Here is a 19703-nt window from a genome sequence, read left to right as displayed (position 1 = left end):
TGTTTTACTGCAGTGGTTTTCAAACTGGGGTCTGGGGACCAACAGGGTTCCTTGAGTGGGTTGTGTGGGATCACAACCCAGAGGAAGAAAAGAATATTTAGACTTTCATCACATTTTTTGTAAGTTGAAACAACAAGTGAGGAAATGGAGTTGGCTGTTTAAAATGATTGTAATTTATAGTGATCCTTGTTGATCACTGATCAACTGTTATAATCAATCTTAGAATAAAAAGTGTACTCAGAGGGGATTCCTTGAGATAAAATGCTCTGAAGCTGGTGGTCTGTGGTCTAATTTGAATCTACTGTGGGGTTCTTGACATGAAGAAGTCTGGGTGTTGTGGTGGAGTAAGATGCAGTGGAGTAGAAGCAGAAAGTGGAATTAAAGTGTGTGAACACCCACACAGGTGTTTTCTGTTAATCTGGTTGATTAGACCTCTTCTCAGTACTGTGTGGGCGTAGACTGTAATTCATTTACATCTTCCTGGATCTCCTGTTAGCGTGGGACAAATTACACCTTTATCACTCTTGGCAGATTTAAGATTTGTAACCTAATAAATTCCCATCAAAGCTCAGACTCACCTTTAACCTGAGCTGAGGTTTAATCAACCAGAATAACTGAAAACACTTGTGTGTGTATTTGATTCGTACAGCTGAAGATATGACAGGATAGAAGGTAAAGAGAACAACAATTAACAACTATTTTTAAGGTGAAGTAAGAAATTTAATTTGACCCTTAATTTCCCACAGCCAAGATTTTTGGAGCAAAAAATTAGCTAAAAAATGAAACCTCTATTAACCCTGTTGTTCCAAATCTCTATGAAATGTGTGCAGTTTTTCTGTGCTACAGTATGTAGTAGCTGTTCCTGTTTGTTAAACTGATCCCAACCCATTATTTGAGAAGTGTCCAGAACATAAGAACAAAACTGAAATAAGGAAGGTCTTATGTACCTTGAAAACGGCCCCCTAGCGTGCAAATGACCACTTAGAGGAATCATGTCAGCCGTTACTGTGTTAGCTGTGACTATTTCCTAAACAGCTTTTCACAGCAGAAACTTGACTTAGCAGGAGGTCACAGGTGTTACTAACAACATTAACAACGGCTCTGGTCTATTAAGTGTCCCAGTAAGCCATGACAGTCATCCAACACCAAAAACAGGCCTTTTTCACAGCAGCCACCTTGATAAGAAATGGTCAGGTAGATACAGATATTACCAATGATGCTAATTAAAGTCCCTACATGTTTGTCTCTGCTATTTTCTCCTCTGTTGAAGAAACGCTCTTGTGTTTAAAATCCTCCTCCCTGCACCGGTTTTTCACCCTCAGTTCTTTTAAGGGCTTTCACTTTACTAGGATTTAATCTCAACTTTAAGAGGAAATTCTTAAAATTTCATCATAAGAAGCGACTCTTTGTTCTAGAAGGCTTTGTGAATATGGCCCCAGGACCCTGACACACATAAATGGTATTCAGCCATTGCTCATTATAATATTTTTCCCACTGTCCAAATGCTGCTCAAATCTTGATTATATCAAACTGCTTTGTATTGCCGTGCTGCTATATTGCTTATGGTGTCCAGGGCAGCTTATGTATTAAAATGACAACTCAGTGGGCTGCTCATGAGAAAATGTTAGGATCAAATCCTCAGTGTCCCAGTAATTTCTGCTTCAGAGCTGCTGCCACCAAGGCTTTATGCAGCAATACATTAAGCCAAAACATATCATCTGAGGGAAAAAAAAAAGTCAAGTTCAAACCTCTTATAACAATTTCATAAAGCAGAAGAATAAATGTGCCTGTATAAGGAAACACTCGAAGTCACAAATTCCCTTAGCTTTTTTTTTTTTAATATGTTGTTGTATATATAGATGGTTCATCCATACACCAACCAAAAGCTTGAGACCTTCACGATAAGTCCAATTGTACATGCTTCAATGATGTATTCAATTGTACTTTCAGTGCTCAAAAACACATGTCCTGTAGCCATACTGAACACCAAGAGCATTCTCTTTTTTCCTGAAATCAATAATGTTTCCGAGTTGCCCACTGATCCACTCTGTAAACAGATGCGTGACAACCAGCCATTACAGGAGTCGCTTGCAAAGTAACAAAGTTACAGCTGTTTTCATTTTAAATAGTCTTCAATTTAAAAAATTTGCAGTCTGATACAGAAGGCTAGGAGACCTGAACAATATGAAAGTGCTAGTCATTAATTTACAGAGATCAGGCATCACATAGTGCTATGAAGTATCCAATATGCTACATATGAATACAGCTGTTAACACCTTACAAATGCCTCTGGTTGTTTTTCAAGGCTACTTGAAAAATCAATAACCTTGGCTTGTATGTACATAAACATGAGTGTTTGTTTATGCAGAAAATAACGTAGATATCACCACTACCAGAGGTATAATCATATTACGGCCGTTTGGCCACAACAGTGATAATGAAATATTTAGTCCCATTATCAATTTCTAACTGTTAAATCCCCCAATTTTGTATAAGTGGGAAAAAAAACAAAAGAGTTGCCGTCATGGTATCCCCTCCACACTGGGCTCCAGGAGACAACGTTGTTCAGAGCTTCTTCTCTTGCATCGTGCTCAAGTTCTTGGTTTGTTTTCCCCAGCCATTGGTTGCATTTTGGTTGCTTTCCCACATCTTCTGGTGCTATTTCCCATTTGATAGATTGAAGAATGACTGAGAAGAACCAGTTCTGGAACCACTACTTAAGGGAACAACACAAGCTTTTTTTCACTTCACTACAATCAGTCACAGAGTAATAAAAAGTAGAACAGATGACTCAATTCATTCCTGGAGCAGTGCCTCCAAAGTTGAAAGTAGATGGCACCACTGGCGCTGTGAACTTGTACCCGCCGTGTTTCTCAATCATCTTGGATTCTGTAATTAGATAATAAGCAATTAGTGTAATTAGATAACAAGCGACAGTACTGTAAAAATCAGTGTTGGTGTGTGTTAACAGCATAATGTAACTTTTAATAGTGTAAACAGGAGCAGATAAAAAAAGAGGCTTTATGCTTAAGTACTGTAGTGATTGTCCACATTTCCCATCATGCCTAGTGCTGCGCAGAGTAGTTTATGTTTGAGAATTTATCCTGCATACTATGTTACTTTGTTAGCATTTGGAATGAGTCTGTTCAGAACATGGTTGAAGTTGGTTATTGTCATTTTTGTGCTGGTTTATAATTTTAACCATCAAGTGAAGAGGCCATTATATTTCTTGACTGAATGACACTGACACATGGATGTATAACAAACCCTGGATGTGGTGCCCCTGTTCAGCCTTGCCTCCAACGTTGCCCACTGGCCACTCTTGATAATTTTTTAGAAAAACAAAAATGTCCCATGCCCCAAAAAGCATTGTCCCCATAGATCACCATTATAAAACCATCTTAAAATGTGAAATGACACCTCAAAGTGCAAACAATGTATATTATAACACTTTTGATCCATGGAAGTTTGAATGGAGTAGTGGACTACCACCACCACTGCTTTATATAGTGGTATTTAGTTGTCTGCATATCATAGTAGTTCTACCTGGAAGGTACCATCTTTGGGCCCAGTATCCAGATCTTATAGTATATGTCTGGATTGAAATCACTGAGAGCTGCTTCTCGTCCATTTTTGATTTTCAATAACATCTCGGAGACAAATGCCAGTTCAGTTGACAAAATCAAACTGGTTTAAGCTTGTACATTAGAAAGGCAAAACCCAGAAACAGACCCATCACATTACACAGGTATGCGAGTTAAGGCCAGATGAGGTTTGTGAAACTTTAGCCTGTCCATATAGTCACCCTCCTCTGCTCTCGCCTCAGGTGTTGAAGGCTTGCATAAGACACCACGCCAGATTAGACAAAAGCTTCATCTACTGCCACCCAGTGTGAGCAACACTTATTTGGGCATTTTATGGCTTTATTATGAGTCAACAAGAAAGAGAAAAAACATAAATGAGGGCAAAGGGAGAGTGCTTGAGAACAATATGCCATGAATGGCTCCAAGCCAGACTCAACCTGTGGACACTGCTGGTAAGCCAGAGTGGCAGTCTGGGGTTTGAGGACTGAACTGTGAACTGCACTGTCAAAAGCCATGCAGGTAGGGAGCTCCACAGTGTACTGGCATTTTGTTACTGAACAAGAATTACACCACAAATGTATTTCCTTTTGAGGTGAAAGTATGATTTTTAGAATCCCAGACACATGACTTATGCCTATATGAAAAGGCAAACACTTATTTTATTCCAAGCAAACGGATAGACGAAACGTTTATTATTTTTCTATGAATCAAAAGGTATCAATAACAAAAACCAGGAAGTAGCATGTAAAAAATAGCTTTATTGTCAGATTGAAGTGCTGTGTCAGACTTTTATTGGAAAATTGGGGTAGAGTCTCAGCTGGTGCTCACCATGTGCTGCCCGTCTCTGGTCTGCAAGTGTGCCAATGTCCTGAAGGTGTTTGCCCTGTTCCTCGTCGAGGGCCTGTGTTAGTGCCTGGTACCATGCTGGGTCACGGGTCTGGATATCTGCATCAGATTAAAGACAAATTAGTGATCGATGTACAACATGGACACTTTTTTTTACTGAACCATTTCAATTTAATTTCCAAGACTGAGCAACACAAGCTTTCCATTAACAGGTCGTCGTCTTACTCTGTAGTATGGCTTTGAAGATCTGATACTCGTCCACAAAGTTGTCTTCATCGTCTACGGCTGTAGTGTAGCCCTCTAATGCCGTCTCTTCAGCATCGTCCTCCTCCCAGTCTTCATCATCTCCATCTTCTCCTGCCTGCTTCGCCAGCATCTCCAGATACTCCTGGCCCTCCTCGTCAATGTCATCTTCGTCACTGCCCAGCTCAGCTACTTTCAGAGAGGTAATGAAACACCATTTAATATCACCTCATACACACTTCAGCCAATTAAAACACGACATACATCAGACACCCGTGACTTACCATTGTCTTCCTCATCTTCTCCGTCTTCATCGTCGTCATCCTCATCATTCTCATGTTCTGCTCGACAGGCGTACGCCCTCTTGAGGCCATTGAACAGTAGGATAGCTGCTGGAAGAAGCTGGCTGGCCACCTGGTTGACAACCTGAGGCCTGTGCTCGAGGTCAATGAGAGCACAGAGTCCAAGAATGCACATCTTCCTGTCGTGGAGGCTGAGAGGGGGAACAAGGGAAACAATTAAAACCCGGTTCAAAACATTTAATACCAGATTTACAAACCATTAACTGTTTTAGCTGTAGTGATACTTTTGTGTTAATTTGTTGAGATACTAATGAAATTCCTACCCAAGGAAGCAGTCGACATCTTTGAGCCACTGAGTTATGAAGTGGTTAGTGATAGGCTCAGTGTTGTTTGGAAAGCGAAGATTCTCCAAAGTGTTGAGGAGAAGAGGGGGGCTGTAGTAAAGTGCGGCAATGGCCACCTGCAGGCACATAGTCCTCAGCTCGCTGGTCTTCACCTCCCGCGTCAAACGCTCCAATGCAGCAGCCACAAACAATGGCACAACCTGCAACAGCAGCAAAAGAGGTTATTATGAATGTAACATTAAAATACTGGTAAATAACTAGATAAAATAATAGGAATTTTCTGCATTATTGCCACCCACTGATGCATTTTCTAGCACAAAATGCATGGTTGCAATGGATTGTGGGTGATATAGACCCTTCAAGTGACCATTGCTACTGATTCACTCCCTCACGCCTCCAGGGCTCAATCTCACAAAATTCACTTCAAGTTTTCACAAAAATTAAACAGCACTTAGGATGGTGGCAGAGATTCCTCCAAGGGCTGCTGCGGACGCAAAGTGAACAAGGGCATATTGAACAACTAATGAAACGCAGCTGAAAATTTGTTTTAATACTCACCTGGTCAATACCACGACCTTTGCACTGCAGAATGATCACCTCCAGCAGTTTGGCTGCATGGCACTCTGGGTCCTCGCCTGGATCACCTGTCAGGACCTGTTCGAAGTGACAACATCTCAGTCATCACAAATAATCAGCTCTAAAAAGTCTCTTAAATCACACATTATTAGCTGCACCATTTTACCTTCTTGCACATGCTATAGATGATCTCCAGGTATTTGGTGTCAGATAAGAGTGTATCTGTGTCGACTGTGACATAGTTGTGAAGAAGAGGCATCATGTCTGCAAAAGAAACATTTACTTTTCACACAGCTGAATTTTCAACAAATTCCAAATTCTTTTTTTTTTTTTTTAAATCATGATATAAGTGCTTTTCTTTCTTTGAAAATCTTTCTATTTTGTGGAAACCAACTAAGTTTTCTAATCTAAATCCCCTACCTGTGAAGTAGTCAAATCCATCCTGCTGGAAGACTTCATACACCAGTGGAAGGAGCTGCCACATCTGTGGCGACACCTGCTGGCAGGTCAGGCTGTGAGCCAGGGACAGGATCTCCTCATAGAACTCTGGGAAAAGAAAAAAAAAAAAAGAAGAGAAACTTGAGTCACTGCAGTTGCATATAAAGCCCGTTTACCTTCAATAGGTCATCTCTTAGGTGAGCAGTTAGAGCTTTAGTGCAACATGCAGAAGGAATGTGGAAATACAGGAAGGATTGGTCTTGCTTACCCAGTACATGTTGCTGCAGCACAGTGCCAATCACCTGCAAACAGATGCCCTCCAGCTGCTGGGTGATCTGAAACAACATGAAGATTCAAGGCAATGAGGATTTAATGATTTAATATACAAAGTGAAATAATTAGTCAGTTGTTTTGATTAAAATGTGTATGATATTTTTGCTCCATATGTATTTGTCTTGTATGTGCTGCACAGTTATTTAATGTTATAAAAACAGTATACTAAGAATCCATTTAATTGGGTCAGAAAATAATATTCTATATATTTGCATATTTTGAATAAATAGCTTAAAGTTATATTTAAAAAAAAAGGGGAAAGCTGCATGAAAGGCATAGTTTCAGGATGCAATTTTTAAGACCACGATTCCACTATTGGCCAATTATCCTTTGCTACATTGGAAACATGATCAAACATCAGTGCAAAGTATGGACAAACTTATCATTTTAGTGAATGAATAAATTATCATCTTAATTGCTTCTTAAAGATTTGAATCAATAAGCACTTCATCATTAATGGTTTTTCTTCTACCTGTCTGTCCTGTCTTGTCACCTGTCCTCTAATGTATCTGAACAGGTTAAATTTCCCTTATCATATAGAAATAATTCCAATAATAATTCTTTGCAGCACAGTGACGTAAAATGTTATGCAATCAAATATCCTGAGTGTAAAGCGATGCTTGGTCAAATCTAATGGTTTCTTGGCTCCGGGCACCAGAAGTCCTATGTTTCGGCAGACACGGTGGCAGCGTGCCCCGGCACTATTTCTAGCGCCTGCCTCAGCCTCTGAGTCATTTTGAACATGGTGAGAACAGAGCGTGTTCCCAGGAGTTGGTGGGTGGCTGAAGTGTGTTGGCAGGAACGCTACAGCAGACCAGAGCTGCTTCTGCAGATGAAGTGGCACCGGGATGAGTGATCAGCCAGGAGAGAGTGTGTGTATCTGTGAGAGAGTACGTGTGTGTGTGTGTGTGTGTGTGTGTGTGGGCAGCATGCTTAGTGGCTATGCTGCTAACCTCTTTGTGGTCCTCCACCACACTTAGCAATGTGTCAATGGTGTTGAGGATGCCCATAGCCGTCACAGCCTTGTCATCTCCTCCCTCCTCGTCGGGGCCCGTCTGAATCACCTGGTTGAACGTCATCGCCTGTCAAAGACCAAACAAAGACCATTATGATCATGTCTGTGGACTCTCAGTATTTATACATTTCACCATCAGGCTGGAAGCCTGATTTCTTATGACCACATTAATTACATTTGATCATTACACAAAAGTTCTTTATACATTTCTCATGCAGATTACCATCTCATTGACATTTGTGTATTTATTACACAAATATGAAATAATAAAATGCTCTGCTAGTTACTGAATTTTATTGGTCTTTTCAAAATACTGTACAGCTTTTCAAATTACTGTACAAGTGTAATGTACAAACAGTACTGTTTTTCACTGAGAGAAAATTACTCTCTCCTGTCATGATTCTTTTTGATCCATGTGAGCGGTTAAATCACTGTAACCATGATCATTAGAAGCAGTTTCACTGTACAAGAAACAGGTCAGACCTATTAAATTTGTGGGGAATGCATGTGACAGTGTGCATACCCCGAGCTCACTGCAGCCTGGTAGTTTCAAAAAATCCTTAAGAGCTGCAGTGCAAATGACTGTTCAAATAAAAGAAAAGAACTGGCATGCTCAACTTGAGTGTCTTTAGGATGTGATAGGTGCCAATCCAAAAAACTCAGTTATTAAGGCTGAGGAAAACCGTGGGCTGAAATGCGTTCATTGTTTTGCTGCCATGCTACAATAAAAGAATTTAATCTTATCAGTAAGTGCTGATGATTTGCAGAAGTGTTTACAAACCTGATAGCTAGAGCAGAAAAGCAAATGTTTTCTGTCAATTATAATCTAACACCTTAACTTGGATATGTAGTTGCCATTTTTGTAAGGTACGTGACATGTCAGTGAGTGACTTCTCAGCTGCACATACTCCATCTAAATGAAGGCTGGTTGTCATTTAAGTAGTGAGATCATTTTCAAATTTGATGACTTAAATATTTATGTTTCTCTTGTAGCTCTGCAGCCTTAAGGCATTACAGCAAAAGTGCCATCCATCTGATTCACCTGAATGGCAGCAGTGCAAATAGGCTGCGGTGTAGGGGACAACAGGGGATGCCAGAAAACAAAAAACCCAACAAAATTGAAAAAATCTGCAGCCCTGTGGCAAAAAGCTCAAACAAAATCTGTTGTTGAGAAACACAGCCCAATGTCACGCTCATGTATCCTGTCAATCAGACTAGTCAAACTGCTCACAGCCTGAAAGATCTCTCAAACCAGGCACCTTCAACTAGCTTCAACTCTTCTTTCGTGTACCTCACTCTTCTTAGTTAGAAATAGTGATACTGTAGTGGTGGTTTGTGTCCATTCGTTTAATAAAGAGGGTGCAGTGGTGGTCAATCAAGCTAGAATGTGAATGAAGAGGGAGTGGTGGTAGCAATAAAGCCAGTGAATCAGAGGGGAAAAAATGTTATTTCATGTTTGTTTCATAGTGGTTACAATCTAAAGCACAAATACACCCTCAACCCCACACACCCCTGCACTAATTGCCACAGCGCCTGATGTGGTGTGAATACAGCCTCAGGAGGAGTTTATCTGGCCACTCACTGATGGTGAAGAGGATGGAATTATTGGAAATAATGACATCATGTAGGCTCTTTACTGATTGCACTTACCAAGTGCTGTGTCATCTCCACTGCAATTGGAGTGACCTCCTCGCTATATTCACAGATCATCTTCTGTATGACATTGGTGAGGTCATCGTTCTCCGTCTCCCTGACAATGTGCAGGAGTGCCTGCATCACTGGCCGGATGAAGGGGGTGATGTATTCTTTGGCTGAAGAACATGACACACAAGTTAGAAATTCAAAGAATACTACTACTAATTAAACATGCTAAAATTCTTTGCATAAAGTGCAGTAAAATACAGGCTGCATGACTTTATTTGCTCACCTTTCTCCTGGTTGCTGATGAGAACCTGCAGAGCGATAGCAGCTTCCACCTTAACTGGCATCTCGTTGTCGTTGATTAAACAAAGGCGGGTCAGCTCAAGAGCCGTCTGCAGGTTCTGGTCACTTTTGAACTTCACCTCACAGAAGTAATGTAGAACCCAGCAGGCCTGTATGAAAACAGATGGAGAGAATGTGGTGAAACTCATCCAATGATCTAAATAAAAGCAGAAGTGTGAAGTAGCAGAAGTAGTGTGTCAATACAACAAGCTTGTGTTAATTCAAAAACCACTTTATTCAGCCATGCTGACACAAGTCTTGGGTCTGGATGTGTGGAAATGATCACTTACTCTGGCTCTCATGTAGCCCAGTTCACTACGGAACAAGGGGAAGACATGATTCTGCAGCATGAACTCCATCTGGTCCTTATAAATTTTTTTCTGTGTACAGAAGGAAATAAAAACTGTCAAGTTTTAGCAGGCAGTCAGACACAATTTACCACACAGTATAAGATGAATAAAAATCCATCTAATAGCTCTTTGATACTTTCTAGCTCCAGGTTTCTGAGGTATGCTGAAACTCATTTAAATCAGGGGCTTAAACCATTATTGTTTACTGTGGCATTTTAATAAAGTAGATAAATAACTTAATTAAAATAATCTGCCACTATTTTTGCTTCATTTGCTTATTTTTTTTTTGTCTTAAATTGTATTTATTTTTATCTTTAATTATCTTTGTTTTTATTGTGTTGTATTAAATGCAATTTAATTGTTTTTTTTATGTATTTCTATGCCTTGTGCCTGAATGATGTTCAACAACTGTTTTGCTCAGAATGGAATCGCATGTTTTTGGGTTTTTTTTAAATATCTGCATGCAGAAAAGAAAGGCATCACAAAAATGCCAGCAGAGAGCTGTTTACCTTCAACAGGATTTCAGCCAAAGAGCCTATCATGTGAAGAGCACCATCCTTTTTCCTGGGGTCAGAGGCTGGATCAGTGAGAATTTGGTAGCAGAAGCCCATCGTCTTTTGCAGCACCTAAACAAAGCAAAAACATCAGACTGGTTAGGCCTCCTTGAACATGAATTGTGAGGGCAGAAACAGAATGTGTTTTAGTTTTCCATTATGGGAAAAATAAGTTAATAACATTAAACAAAAAATTATTTTGACTCACTTCTTTCCTCTTGTTGCAGGCTGTGAAGAGGAGTGTCTGAGCCGCTGTTGTTGGAGAGATGAAGTCCTCAAACACGTCTTAACAGGACAGCAGAGATCAGAGAAAAGGTTAGTCATCGCTGATACAAAGGATTTTTTTTTGATTACAGGCATAAACTTTTTCTGCTTACCAAACTTCATGCGAATGTACTCATATGGATCCTCCTGCCACAGTTCCTCATCACTGTCTGTGTAACACATGAGGGGGAAAACCACATCCTGAATGATCCCCTGAAAAACAATATGAGAGATCACAATCAGGGAGGAGGGAATTAACTTTCATATAGTATTATTGACTGAATCCATTCTTTTAGCAGTGATTAAGCTTAATTGCTTCTACCTGTGACAATCGGTCAATTTTTTTTTTTTTTACAGTTTTACCATATAAAGTATTGTGAAATGTTAACTGGAAACTTAGAAATGTAGCATTTATACCTGGATGTGTGGTTTGAGGTTTCTCCACGTCAAAGCATGTGCTATGCCCTGGTTGATGTAGTTGAGTGTCTGTTGGAGTACTCTGGGAGCCACATATTGCTTTTCCTTGTACTGGTATAAGACTTTCAGCAGTACCTACAAGACAAAAGTACAAGAAAAATCCTTATATTTGTGAATTGCACTCCAAAAGACAACTGGTCCAACTGGAGAGCTGCTGCTGACGTTACACCTTCTGAAGCTCTTACCTGCTGAGCAGGAACTGCATATTCCTTGAGGAAAAGGTCAGCAAACTCTGTGTACTCTTTGGTTGTGTTGCCTGGGCTCCCATACCTTCAAAGACAGTTTAATACAGTGAATGTTGTGGTTCAACACCTTTGTACGATTTCTTATAAGAACAAGCAGATTTTTACCTCTCAAACAGCCGAGCCAAGATGTGAAGGGCCCACTTCTTACACTTCCACCATGGCAGCTCAGGCCGCTCATCTTCATCAATCTGCATTGTCTCCTGCACAGACCAAGGACAATGTTTGCAAACTCTGCTTGTAAATAACTTTAATGTGCACATTTCTTAAAAAAAAAAAAAAAAAAAGATTGTTGATTAGAGTATGCAGTAAGAATTCATTTTGTCTTTTTACCGGAGGCACATCTCTGTCCACTACCGTCTTCAGGATCTCCATCCACTCTGTCAGGTTCTGTCTGTTGATAAGTTCCAGGGGAAGGTTGTACTGGGGACATAAACAAGAAAAGTGAACAAACCAAACTCATTTCCAGTTCGGCTTTTTCAACACTAGTTGAGCACAACTTTAAAAGTGGAATGTTTTGAAAATATGGTTAAGGTTCCCAATATCATGTCACATCATGTTTGTCTTTTTTAAAAATAAAAGTAAAGAAAATCACCGTAATCAAAGACAGAAAGTAGACCCTTGCCAAAGAGAAGTAGTAGTTTGGTGCTGTAATATTTAGCTTTGCTTGTTATATCAAAACTTAAGTAATTTTTTAACATTTTTCGGTAAAAATGGTTCAATATAAGAATTTCGACCATTTGGTACTTTTTGTGAGCCAATATTAGTATCATATACAGTGTGTTCAAACAGAACATGAAACAAATTTTGCCTCGCAGAGGCATGGAGGGTGGGTGTTTGTGTTCAGAGACTCTAGCGCTTTATCATTTCCCCTCCAGTCTCTCTTACTCCACTATAGAATACATTACATTAACATTTGACCTAATAAATAAAACCATGGATTTGCAATTTCCCCTGATTTGTGTGAAATTAAAATGGAATAGTTCAGACTTCATTTTAACTATATTTTGCACACTCCGTGGGTCTTATTGGTTTGCAAAAGCAAGCTGTATGTCCAGGGTTACCCCCCCCGGACATTTGTTTCTGATCTATTAAGCACTGAGTATCAAACCAGTATTGATTCCGTCACATACAGTTTTGGCATTGAGTGTTGCAATACTTGTTATTGGTACCAAAGTCAAAATCATGGTATCCTAACATTAGTGACATTACCTGGAAGAGGGCATAGAGGATTTTGAAGATCTGTTTCTGTATGAGGACAGAGTCACTGGAGTGGTCAGGGAGCAGCTGGATGAAACGTTCTTTCAACATGGGCATGAAGATGTGCATGGCAGCCACCAGAGGCTGACGCTCTTCTGGTTTCTTATATCTGTTTCACACACACAGGTTACACATCAGCCATACAAGCACTATGTTAACCCATGTCAAGTTTCAAAACACAATATGTAATGAGGATCGAGAACCCTGACTTACTCATAGTTTTTGACAAGCTGATAAAGGCAGAGCAAGATGCCCAGCCATCCTGCGCTGTTGTCTGACTGCAGGTAGAAGCCGATCTTGTCTACAATGGTCGTCCACTTCCCGGGGTAGTCGTGCTTGATCATGTGGTGGATACATGTTGTCAACTGGACCCTGGGAATGTCAAAAGGGTAGTTATAGATTAGGGCTATTCTGACAGCTCATCTCACTCTACTAAGGCAGCAGCGTGTGTGGTTACCTGATGCGCTCGGGGGAATGGATGATGGCCTCCACTATGTTGTCTCGGATGAACTGCCTGTCCTCCTCAGGGATGTTATTGACAGGCGTCTCTGTGCCTGAACCATCTCCATCACTCCAGTGCTGAGTTATCATGTTCTTAAGGTAAATCACACCTAGACGGAGAGAGAAAACACAAGGGTTAGCCCACTTTAACTGGGTTTTTTGGCATTAACACCAACCAAAAGTGTCCTCCTCAAATGGCTTTTTAATGAAAGCGTTAAGCAGTACAAGGTGGAACAGGTCACGTGACCAAGCAGCCAGAACTTCCATGTGATGTGCACCTCATGTAAAACCAAATTTTACCTGATTTGTCTGCAAGATACAAAAACTTGTAAATTTCACTTTGATGTTTAACTGGCAAAAATAATATATAATAATAAAAATAAATCCATTTGTGAATAACATTTATTCATTTATTTCTGTGTAAAACCATATCTATTTGAAGTTGGACAATGCCAACCCCCCGCAGCTTTTTACAGAGAAGTGTCAAGGTAACTATGTAGGATTTAAAAATCAGTTGGTGTACAACCTCATGCAACTCCCAAAAGTGCACCCATTCTATTGACCATATATACATTGTCATGACTATGTACAACACAGTAGTGCGAATTGAGAACCACCTAAAGCCTGAGCTGCAGGAATCAATTCTTCCATCTGCAGTTCAGTAGTTTTGAATGTGGCACAAGGGTGTCAGCTGGGTTCACATCTACAATGTGGGGCCCTGCTCTGAGTTCTGTGGTTCACAGGGGGAGAGGCATCTGAGGGCGCGGAGGAGTGAGGGCTGCGAGGCGGACGTCAGACTGCTGACACAAATGTCTACACCGCTGGCGAGGCAATCATAATCCAGCCTATCAATGCTGACAGAGCATAAACCCCCTCCCCTCCACTGCCCATGACCACCCAACTACACTATCGCCCAACATGGCAAAGCCACTAAGAAGCTGTCCTATCAATTAGATTCATGGACAGGAGGAAAATTACTTATTGAAACTGTCAAGCTGAATTAAATGGCTGCAAGTTCAATAAATAGTTGAAAATGGGAAATTAAAAGAAAACATGAAATGAGCAAAAAAAATATGGTAAAGTACCTACTTCAGAAGCTTTGTTAAACTAACAGCTTCACAATTTCTTTTCTTTTCTGCAGTCTGTTCAAAACATAACAAAATTTTTGGAACCAATGCTGGATTATCCATCTGAAGTTACCTTAATGTCTATTAAATCACATACTCTGTTGGAACAACAAATCACAAAACTGATTAACAAAGTATGCGATCACTTGCTGGTTTTAAACCACAATATTGTGAGGATGAAACGATTACCGTATAATGATAAACCACAATAACATTCCTGATGATTAGCATTACCATTTCAAATTTTATTCATCATTAAAACCATATTTGATTCACACTTTGTTGTTGCTAACTTTGGTTGATGCTGAGAAGTATTTGCCATTAGTTTTTCAGTCTCCCAAATGCAGTTACAGCATGCAACATGGGTTTCAGCAAATACATTTGACATAGCAAAGGATATGATGCCATCAATATATCAATAGAAAACTTAGGTGAAATAATTTCAGTGTGTGCATCAGTACTCAAAGTTGAGATAATCTGAAATTTAAAAATATTTAAAATCTGAAGTAAGAGTGGCAACCCCAAGAAGGTACGATTATGCTGATTTTTCAAGGTAAAATTTCCTACCACACAAACACAACTGGGGTAAAGGGAATTTCATTTGGGATCCTCAATGCGAAAATGACATGACAGTTAAAAACGCAACAGCAATGCATCAACAATTGTTGGCAGCAATGGCATTTTCAAAAGCTTTGAACACCACACAGAAATTTCATTTACCTTCTTAGTAGATTGGCAGGAGAAATCTAAGAAGCACAGATCTCAAAAACTCACCACATACTGAACATGCTGCCAATACTGATTCAAATACAACTCAAACCCACATTCAACATGCTGTCCAGAGACAGTTATAAAATGGAAATTAATGCATTTAATCAATCTATTCACTGAAAATTATGTAATAACTGTCAAACAAATTCTGAATAAAATCATTAAAGAAGCAAAGAGACTGTGTATACAAAAAAAAACAAAAAACAAAAAAAAAAAACTACAGCATTTTGTATGCCGGGCTGTCTACCAACATCAAGCCAGACAGGAGCTTAATGAATAACAATCCGACCGGTCCAAGTGATTGACTAAGTGCCAATACAACAAATTAAGACGATGTGCGTTTGTTATCAGCTTCACTTGTGATAATATTCCAACAGCTTTTGTGCAGTCTGGAGGAGCTGCTCCTCCTCAATTCCGCTCTAAACACTGTCAGACATTTTTCCTACAGCTGGAAAAGTAATTTATTGCTCTAAAGCATGGCCCTGTAACAGCCCAATTTGCTTGTACGGCTATGAATACTTGGGAGTTGGACACACAATGACTCAGATACTATCTGTGTATTTTTTGTAACAACTTTGGTCAGGATTTTAACTTTGAACACTGATTTTTTTCCCCACCACTGACACCTTCCTCACAGTGCAGCATTTGACTAAAGCAAAACAAGCTATATTTAACCAACTCCACGTGTCCACTGCTCTTCAGCGTGGCACTTTAGCCTCACAAAAACACTAGTGTGAATCATGTATCATTGCTAAATTATCTTTCTGAATCTATTATATAAGTGACCTGTTAAACTTGGGGTCATGTAGAATATCTAGTCCATTTCTCATATAATGCAACCTGAATTGGAGTCAGATGCAGGATAAAGTGGCAAGTCACATACTCCAAGAGTATTTCAGTAAACTTATGTAGCTCCAGTTGATACAAAGGGGGGGCATGGACTGTGTGTCATAACATTGTTTTATAATACTCTTAAGACACAAAACAGCAAAACTGAAAATGACAATTTAATTTCTTAAGTGTTATTTTGTATGTATTCAAGTAAAAAATGTGTTGTGAACTCAGTAGGTGACCTATTCATCCAGATTGACAAGCATTTACTTACAGATTTCTGTCAAAACCCATTTTTAGGTTTAATCTCACTCTTAATCAAAGAATAAGTCTCCTAGGATATGAAAAATAGTTTAAAGAGGAAGAAAATGCACTTACTTACCACTTAGTATTCAAGTCAATGATTAATGTGTTAGTGTTAGCAAACATCTTTGCTTTTTGGACATTTTGGGAATACAGCTTTTACTTTCAATGTTTATTTTGTCCTACAAACGGTTTACCAGGGAACATCTAGCACCCTAACCGGTTTGTGTTAAATCTCCACTTCAGCTTTTAAATTCATCCCTCATCCAACTCTGATTACACAAATCAGTTGACTGTAAAGATGTGCTGCTTAGACTCCTTAGGCAACCAGCAGGGAGTCTTAATTTTGAACAGTTCTCTCAAAAGAGAACAATTAACTTAAATAACAAATGCAGAGGTGATTTTATGTTCCATCTAGCTTTGTATAAACATATTTTGCCAAGTGAAGAACTATTTTACATGTCAAAGTTTAGACTCACCTGCTTGCCTGACAGGCAAATCCAGCTGATCAGACATGGTGACACGCAGCAGAGTGGACACAAAGTTTACCTGGGTGTGACCCTGTAAATAAGAATAGAAAACATCTGAATGTGAACCAATTATCAACACCAAAACATTTTTATTCACTGATTTTTCATACTATTTTGCATGATGTAGGTTTCACACTATTTTGCATGAAACCTATTAGCACATTACAGTACAACACTTAACAGCTGTTGTCGTATTGCAGGGCGATGGTAAACCCACTGTCATCAAAAAGAGCTTGGGGGTTGCATTGTGACATGATAAGGTGCGTAGACATTATGTTTGGCGTTCATGTGCTTTAAGACATACAAACACAGCACAGTTGCTAGGTGACTGACAATAAAAATGGACCCTGCCTTGTTACCTTTTTATAACTGATGAATAATTTTGCACTGTGTTTTGTAAACAACTCCTAAAGCTGTCAGTAAAGTACAGACTCTACATGGATGGAACACCAGTGAGTTGCACATATTAACTATTCTCATAAACACAGATGGTCACATTAACCAGCTGTGATCCACAACTGTACATGTCTTTTTGGCCAAGACCATGGCATTACAAATCTAAGTCAACATTGTAATCTTAAACATGATTAAATGGTAAAATGACTCGGGTCAAGTTTATAACCCATATATTTCTGGTTTACTACCTCATCTACAACTACAGCTGCATCATGCTAGAACAAAGAACCCAACAATACAGTGTTTCCGATAACATATCTAATTAATTTGTGCTTTCAACAACAGTGCAGCTCTAATGTGTCAACATATTTTTAAAAAGTTCATGTAATATATTAAAGCATTTTATAAAACCTTAGTCCTTTTTTATCTGGCTATTTTCCATGACCAACAAAGCCAGAGTTATGACTAAGCAAAGCACTGTATTTAGAAACTATGCACTCCAACAGATTTACTCCATCCTCCTCCAGAAGACATGATTTTTTTTTTTTTTTTTGTTCTAAGCTCAACTTGAATAACTCCAGCCAGCTATGTAAGAACACTCTCCCAGCTCTGCCATTCAAGTGAGCCATCACTATCAATGCATATGTGGGTGTGAAATTTAAGAAAAAGAAAAAATTCAAGCCCCTTGCACTGGCAAAAATAAACATGGAGGAAGGTTTACTTGATTGGGTCAAAACATACTGCAAACATGCGCTGTGACTGGATTACCATCACTTTAATCTAGTTTGTGGTAATTGTCATCCATTTCTGTTTAACTGTTGGTGACTTACAGAGGCACAGGCGTAGAAAAATAGTGGAGCTCAATCATGGCATTGTGATTTGACTGTCCAATGCCAACTGTCTCACACACAGACAAACTGGGCTACAAAACTATTTAAGGGCTCAGCTATGCATGCATTTAATCTCCATAACCACTGCAGACAAACAAGCCAGAACCAGTGAGCTCCAAACATCCTTTGTGACAAGTTATTTAGGCTCATGACCTGCACTGCCCATAGTAACTACTTATTTGTCCTTTACTACAACTCTACCGACAAAGAATAGCACAGAATGAATCTCCATACACTACAATGTCTCAAGCTATGTCCCAATCTATCCAGGTCAGTCTCAAAACTGGCCTTTAAATTTCTTTCTGGCACTTTCCACAGCGTGTATTATTTTACTGGCTAAATAATAGTGTTGTATACACGCCATTAAAGTTAAACCACAAGGGGCTTGTTAAAAGTCACAAGTAAAGTATAACTGGTGGATAAGGAAAGAAAAGACAACTTTTTAAACTACTCGGTCCGGCTACTACCTCAACCACGACAGGGTTGCTAACTTAGTTAACGCTAGCTCACATGGAGCTCGACTAACGCAAAACTCAACTTGGCGACATTTTTTACTTAGTAGCTACAACGTCACTTGTCACAAATTAAGTGTAGCTACTGTAAACATATGTAAAAGTTGGTTATGGCTGTAAATCTCGTTTCGTTGTTTAATAATGTCATCACTCCAGGGCTTGTCACAGTGACACGTGAACAGCAGCTATGTAGCCGAGCTACGGCAGCTCAACCAACAAGTTAGCTAGCTCATATTAGCCACACGGCTAATATCAGTATCCTGTTGTTAAATACGCAAATTAACCCATACCCCACATTGACTAAGAGTTACTTGTTGTTGAACACACCAGCTTTATTATTCTTGTTTCGTGTCAGCACTGAAATCAATCATAACTACACCGAAACTGTGTGTGACGAGCTAACAATTATAGGGGTTAGCATGTTTAGCACTAGCGCCACAGCTGGCTCAAGATGAAGCTAACGTAGACGCTGGTTACTGGCACGCGAGTGTCATCGATATAAAAAAAAAAAACAATTGAGATCATACTAATGGCTGTAAACTGGTGATCAAAGTGGGGATGTAAGAAGCACTAGTGTTACACTTGTCGAGTAGCGGATTTTAGCTCTTTTTTCAAGGTAACCGTAGCAGAGCCCAGTCTGCGTGATCGCACCATCTTGATGTTGTGTACGGCCGAGGCCCGCTCCGAGACCGCGCCACAACCTCCATCACAATTAACTAACGGCTAATCTCAACTTTTACCTCGTTCAGCTGTCTTTCCGCGGCCTCCCGCAGATTGGGGTCCATCGTCCCCCGAAGGGCCTCGACCAAAGACTCGGGATCCATGACGAAAACTCTGTTTGCGGCTCGGATTTTAATATTTCAGAGGTCTATCAATTCCCAGTCACTGCGCACATGGACGCACGGCTCTCCGGTTACCCGGCGCGAAAGGAAGCAGTGAATGAAGTACCCGGATAGATCAGCGCCAAATTTGTGCAACACGAACATCCGGAGGCAGCGGTACAGCTATGGGAGTTGTAGTTTCCAGCATGA

At 39.8% G+C, this 19703-nt stretch overlaps 1 protein-coding gene across 2 annotated transcripts; it reads right to left on the bottom strand.

Moving 5' to 3' along the window:
* Positions 1-1816: 1816 nt before the first annotated feature.
* On the bottom strand, positions 1817-19618 carry ipo7 (importin 7). Of its 2 annotated transcripts, none has more exons than XM_084716906.1 (25): positions 19413-19618; positions 16824-16905; positions 13269-13422; positions 13025-13183; positions 12764-12920; positions 11885-11974; positions 11660-11754; positions 11495-11579; positions 11250-11384; positions 10946-11045; positions 10777-10853; positions 10524-10640; positions 9955-10044; positions 9609-9774; positions 9332-9492; positions 7620-7748; positions 6602-6668; positions 6316-6441; positions 6062-6159; positions 5878-5973; positions 5299-5519; positions 4958-5166; positions 4656-4865; positions 4413-4529; positions 1817-2889 (listed from the first exon to the last, which is right to left on the bottom strand). In XM_084716906.1, the coding sequence occupies exons 1-25, from the start codon at positions 19494-19496 to the stop codon at positions 2792-2794; spliced, it is 3123 nt and encodes a 1040-aa protein (XP_084573032.1). In that variant the 5' UTR covers positions 19497-19618; the 3' UTR covers positions 1817-2791. The 2 variants fall into 2 exon arrangements, with proteins under 2 accessions (XP_084573032.1, XP_084573042.1); XM_084716916.1 differs by having other exon boundaries at positions 4656-4862.
* Positions 19619-19703: the final 85 nt, after the last annotated feature.

Source organism: Lutjanus erythropterus, chromosome 1, assembly GCF_056507025.1.
Source record: "Lutjanus erythropterus isolate fLutEry1 chromosome 1, fLutEry1.hap2, whole genome shotgun sequence".
Classification (NCBI taxonomy): Eukaryota; Metazoa; Chordata; class Actinopteri; order Lutjaniformes; family Lutjanidae; genus Lutjanus; species Lutjanus erythropterus.
Note: the sequence above shows the minus strand (reverse complement) of the source record. Positions and strands in the feature narration are given on the sequence as shown.

What these genes read in the sequence shown, in the direction of transcription:
- ipo7 (XM_084716906.1), bottom strand. Translation starts at nt 19,496, where the DNA reads ATGGATCCCGAGTCTTTGGTCGAGGCCCTTCGGGGGACGATGGACCCC. An exon ending in CCTGCAACAAGAGGAAAGAA is followed by an intron (nt 10,641 to 10,776) that starts GTGAGTCAAAAT and finishes TGCTTTGTTTAG; the next exon opens with GTGCTGCAAAAGACGATGGG. An exon ending in TGGAGATGACACAGCACTTG is followed by an intron (nt 7,749 to 9,331) that starts GTAAGTGCAATC and finishes GGTCTTTGACAG; the next exon opens with GCGATGACGTTCAACCAGGT.